General features: G+C 51.7%; 2 protein-coding genes across 3 annotated transcripts in view; both read right to left on the bottom strand.

Moving 5' to 3' along the window:
• LIM2 (lens intrinsic membrane protein 2, 19kDa) overlaps nucleotides 1-3,183 on the bottom strand; it is an 8,216-nt gene extending 5,033 nt beyond the window's left edge. Inside the window, exons 1-2 of one of the 2 annotated variants that reach the window (XM_011965907.1) lie at nucleotides 3,148-3,183; nucleotides 2,479-2,659 (exon numbers count right to left, since the gene is read on the bottom strand). In XM_011965907.1, the coding sequence (XP_011821297.1) occupies nucleotides 2,479-2,653 (175 nt within the window). In that variant the 5' untranslated portion in view covers nucleotides 2,654-2,659; nucleotides 3,148-3,183. Of the gene's footprint in view, nucleotides 1-2,352; nucleotides 2,660-3,147 lie in introns of both variants that reach the window. The other variant, XM_011965906.1, reaches the window with a different exon arrangement.
• Nucleotides 3,184-4,105: 922 nt separating this feature from the next.
• The window catches only part of LOC105528992 (chromosome unknown open reading frame, human C19orf84), a 4,199-nt gene continuing 2,966 nt past the window's right edge, over nucleotides 4,106-5,338 (bottom strand). The window contains exon 2 of the mRNA XM_011966048.1: nucleotides 4,106-4,625. Within this exon, the coding sequence (XP_011821438.1) occupies nucleotides 4,106-4,625 (520 nt within the window). The remainder of the gene's footprint in view (nucleotides 4,626-5,338) is intronic.

The following is a 5,338-nucleotide window of genomic DNA, read 5'->3' as shown; positions in this document are numbered from 1 at the left end:
TCTCAGACCTGGAATCCTAGCACTTTGGGAGGCTGAGGCAGGAGGATTGCTTGAAGCCAGGAGGGTTTCTTTTTAAGTATTTCTTGTATCTTCTTCTTATTTTTTGAGACAGGGTCTTGCTCTGTCACCCAGGCTGGAGTGCAGTGGCTCCATCTTAGCTCACTACAGCCTCAAACTTCTGGGCTCAAGTGATCTTCCCACTTCAGCCTTCTGAGCAGCTGGGGCCAGGGGAGCACACCACCATGCCCAGCTAAGTTTTTTTGTTGTTGTTGAGATGGGGTCTCCCTACGTTGCACAGGTTGGTCTCAAACTCCTGGGCTCAAGTGATCCTCCTACCTCAGCTCCCGAAGTGCTGGGATTACAGGCTGAGCCACCCTGTCCATCTGAAGCCGGGAGTTTGAAACAAGCCCGGGCAATACAGCCAGATGCTCTCTCTACAAAAATCAAATCAAATGAAATAATGAGGCTGAGTGTGCTGGCTCACAGCTGTAATCCCAGCACTTTGGAAGACCAAGGCGAGTGGATCACCTAAGGTCAGGAGGAGTTCAAGACCAGCCTGGCCAACATGGTGAAACCCTGTCTCTTACCAAAAATACAAAAATTAGCCAGGCATGGTTGTGGGGGCCTATAATCCCAGCTACTTGGGAGGCTGAGGCAAGGAGAATTGCCTGAACCCAGGAGGCAGAGGTTGCAGTGAGCCGAGATCGCGCCATTGCCAGAGCGAGAGTCTGTCTCAAACAAAACAAAACAAAACAAAAACAGACAAACAAAAACCCGAAGACCTTCGCCAAGCCTCCCTGTCTCCTGCATCCCTGGCAGAGATAAGACAGAGAGGCGGCTCAGGGCTGTCCCTCGGGGAATTCCCAGCCTGAAGCAGGAGAAATGTAGAAGTGTCACAGATGAGACAGCCAGAGGTGAGAAGGATGTGTGGAGTCAGGCAGATGGGACTCTGAAGCTGGTGGCCCAAGGCAAGTCTTTCCACTTCTCCCTGCCTCAGTCTACCTCTCCAGCAAACAGGCATCGTCCTGCCTCTCCCTCAGGGCTGGCTCAGGGAGAAATGGGTGGGCGAAGTCTCCCGTGCCTGTCATGTCTGGCACTCAGTGGGGCTTAGCTCTTCCTCTCAACTACTCAAGAGGATGTTTGAATTTTGAGGTCACATCTCATGTCTCACTCTTACATACAATTGAACTGCTCTTACATGTAAAGTGCTTAGAATAGCACATAGGGCATAGTAAGCACTCAATTAATGTCAGGTATTATTAATACTATTACTAGTAGTAATATATATATTATATAGTATTAATTAATTTTTATTTGTTTGTTTATTTTTCTGACAGAGCCTTTGTCTGTCGTCCAGGCTGGAGTGTAGTGGCACCTTCTGGGCCCACTGCAATCTCCACCTCTTGGGTTCAAGCGATTCTCCTGCCTCAGCCTCCTGAGTAGCTGGGATTACAGGCGCGCACCACCATGCCTGGCTAATTTTTGTATTTTTAGTAGAGACCGCGTTTCACCTCTTTTGCCAGGCTAATCTCGAACTCCTGACCTCAGGTGATTCACCCACCTTGGCCTCCCAAAGTACTGGGATTACAGTTGTGAGCCACCACACCTGGCCAAATTTATTAATATATTATATAATAAGTGTGCAATATAATATTCTCTACTTTATATATTTATTATAATATATTGTATAATATATACACTATTAATTTATTATATTATATGTAGCATAATATATACTATTTATTAGATATTGAATGTGTAATATAATGGATTCTACATCATATATACAATATATGTGCATTATTTATTATATAATATGTAGCATATTATATACAATATATTATGTATTAGTAATTTATTATATAATAGAGGTGCATGTATAATACACTATATTGTATATTAATTTATTAATGTATATATGTAGTTACATATAGTATACATAAGTTATATGTAATAATATAAATTGCATATATTATACATAATGTAGTATATACTAACTTAATACATTATAGATGTTATGCAGCATGCACTATACTATATATCTCTATGTATCTCTCTATGGCCTGGTACATTATAAGTAGGCAAAAATACTTTATGCTACATTATGCAGTATTTAGCAAATTCCGGGCCCATATTTCTTCTGTATCCCCTGGTACCTAACATAGTTCTTGGTCCATAGTAGATATTTAGAAAATGCTGTTTCGTGACACTAGCCCCAGTTGCTGTGCATGACACCTTTGAGGTGTCAGGAAATGCCGCCTCTCCCAACTTAACCTGAAAACCAGCACCCCGTGTCACTGCAGCTAGAAAGCAACCCTGCAGTACCAGTTCTGCCCCCTCCATGTGAGTGACCTTGGGTTGCTCCCTTTCCCTCTTTGAGCCGCAGAGTTCTCCATCTGGAATACAGGTGTCCTTGGGCCCCGAGGTCCGCCCTGCTCTTTCCCCAGGCGCGGCCCGGACCCTGGCCGGGGGGCTCACCGATGCTGTCTGTCTGCAGGTAGCACTTGTTGCCCAGGCAGTACCGCCACAGGCCCTGGTGGGCGAAGGACCCTGACAGCCGGTACTGCATCCAATGGTCTGTTGCCGTGGCCACCACCAGCAGGATGGTCCCCACCCAGGCACAGAACAGGCCACCACCCATGAAGCTGTACATGGTGATCTGCGGGGAAGGGGAGAGATCGGGTTGGGAGCTGGATTCCTGGGACTTGATGGAGGAAGGGAACTGGGGGAAGAGAGGGCTCAGGAGTGGGATGCCAGGTGCTTGGGAGAAGGAGATGGAGACCTAGACGCCTGGGTCCTGGGGAAGGAAGGGACTGGGGGCCCGGACTCCCGGGTCTGAGGGAGGAGGATGGTAGGGATCCTGGAAAGACGACAGGGAGGAGGGGCTGGGTTCTTGGAGCCTGGCGTCCTGGGGAAGAGAAGGCCGGGGACCTGGACTTCCAGGTTCTGAGCAAAGAATAGCTTGGAGGCCTAGATTCCTGAGTCCTAGGTGAGGAGAGGCCCAGGGGCCTGGATTCCTGGGTGCTGGGTAAGGAAGGGGCTAGGGGCCAGGGGTGGACACCAGGTCCCGGGAGGAGGAGGAGCTGGGACCCTAGACTCCTGGGACTTGGGGAAAAGGGGGCTACAGGTCCCATGCTTGGTGCCTACCTGAGTGGCAGAGCCTGCCCGAGCCCTCCTTCTGCCACGGCCCCTCTGTGCAGACTGAGCTGAGCCTGGTCACTGGCCTCTTGGCCCCCATAGGTTCCCCAAATCCCTTAAGCCTCCCTACACAATGGTCCCACGATCCAGCAGCTTCCAGCAATCAGAAATGCAGCGGTGGCAGAGGCCTCAAATGGAATTTGCTGAAGCAGGCATCCAGGGGACTCCCCACCCCCAGCCCCTGCTCACTGACCTCTGTGACCCTCCCCTGGACCCACTACCTTGTCACCAGCCTTGCTCACAACAACCCTGGCTTTGTCCGAGCTGTGTAAGCACACACACGCAAGATACAGGGAGAGTCACACATTTATTGCTTATTCTTCGTGGGGATGGACACAGAGCTGTGGCTGAGGTTGAGGATGGGGCTCTTTGGAGCTGTAGATTCAGAGGACATTAAAGATGGGCTGAGGTACATAGGGAATGAGGAGAAAGGGGTTGGTAATGAGGGTGGGTTTGGGTTGAGGCGCAGAAGTGGAGTTGGGACTGGTGACAGGGATGGGAGTGAATGGGTTTGGGAATAGGGATTGACAGTGGGGAAGAGAGAGGCTAGTAGGAGTGGCTTTGGGGTTAGGGAGAGGGTAGGGGATGGGGCTCGGGGATCCTTGGGGATTGAGAATGAGGTAAGGATGGTGGTTGTGGTTGGGGATGGCATTGGGAATGGGGTTGAGGCCATCAAGGAGACAGGCCTGGGCATGAGGTTTAGGGTTTTCTTCTGGCTTGGGATTCAGGTGACTTAGGTCAGGTTCACCAAGTGGCTCACAGGAGCTACTCCTGGGACTCCGGTTTTGGGGAGAGGGGAGGATGGAAGATGTTTCTTGGGGTTCTTCTGACAGGGCCGAGGTCACTCCGGGCCCCAGGAAAACCCTCCTGGGCGACTGCAATCTCAGGTGTTGGACCCTCCAGGGTCCTAGTACTCTGTCTCCCAGTCCTCAGCAGCCGGTGGTGCTTCCAGGGGTGGCTCTGGACCTCCAGCTTCCTTCTTCCCATCCTGGGCAGGCAGTGTTGGTGCTGATGGCAGCGTCATTGGTGGGGTCCTGGGGCCAGCCCCAGGGCCCCCCGCCCGACCCCTCTCTGGCTGCTCAGCTCTCCCGAGGCCTCCTCGTCGATATGGGCCCCGGCCCCAGCCTGGCCTGTGCCTGACTTCCCAGCCCCCGCGTCCCCTGGGAGGCCTCCTGACTGCGCCAGGCTGAGTGTGGCCTGCCTGGGGGCAGCAGGAGCAAGAGGGCAAGGACTGTTGGAAGGTGTAGGCCCCCAGCAGGGCGCTGTGCAGGAGGCAGGAGAGGGTGTCCAGGCGTATGGGCACGGTGACAGAGGCCACGCTCTCTGGGAGCCCCAGGTGGGCGGGGTCTGTGGAGCTCAGGAGCCAGGGTGGTGGGGTTGGGAGAGGCGCAGGGGGCCATGGCTCAGTCCCAGATGACAGGTTGTTCCTAGAACAAAAAGACAGGTCAGTGGGGCTCAGCGTCTCCATACTTCCTTGTTTCTCGCTGCCAGGCTGTCTCTGCACCTCTGCGGAAGGCAGCCATCTCTCCATCCTCAGTGCCCACCTGTGACTTCCTCCCCCGCTTCTCTCTCTCTTTTTGTTTCTAACCCGGGTCTCTCTAGAGAAACAGACAGCTCTGCCATGAACTGCAGCATCAGACAGAACTCAGTTCCAATTCCTGGCCACCTCGCTTTTGGTGGTGTATCTTTGGACAAACCATTTTCCTATTCCAAACCTTAACTTGTTTATAGTCAAAGATGGCTTTGGATGGTATCAAAGGCACGAATAACAGGGCTGGGTCTGGTAAGTGCTAAAACAGTGGACAGCCACGATTTCTCCAGCCTTCTGGGGATCTCTGGAGTCTTCACATTTCTTGGTTTATTCTTGGAAATTTCTGTTCGATGAGTATCTGTTTCTAGCTCTTTTTCTTTTCTTTTCTTTTTAAGATGGAGTTTCGCTCTTGTTGCCCAGACTGGAGTGCAATGGCTGATCTTGGCTCACCGCAACCTCCGCCTCTCGGGTTCAAGCGATTCTCCTGCCTCAGCCTCCCGAATACCTGGGATTACAGGCATGCGCCACCACGCCCGGCTAATTTTGTATTTTTAGGAGAGACAGAGTTCTCCATGTTGTTCAGGCTGGTCTCGAACTCCCGACCTCAGG

The sequence above is a fragment of the Mandrillus leucophaeus genome, unplaced genomic scaffold (assembly GCF_000951045.1).
Source record: "Mandrillus leucophaeus isolate KB7577 unplaced genomic scaffold, Mleu.le_1.0 Scaffold74, whole genome shotgun sequence".
In the NCBI taxonomy this organism is placed as follows: domain Eukaryota; kingdom Metazoa; phylum Chordata; class Mammalia; order Primates; family Cercopithecidae; genus Mandrillus; species Mandrillus leucophaeus.
The sequence above is the reverse complement of the archived record's forward strand: the minus strand, read 5'-3'. Positions and strand labels throughout refer to the sequence as shown.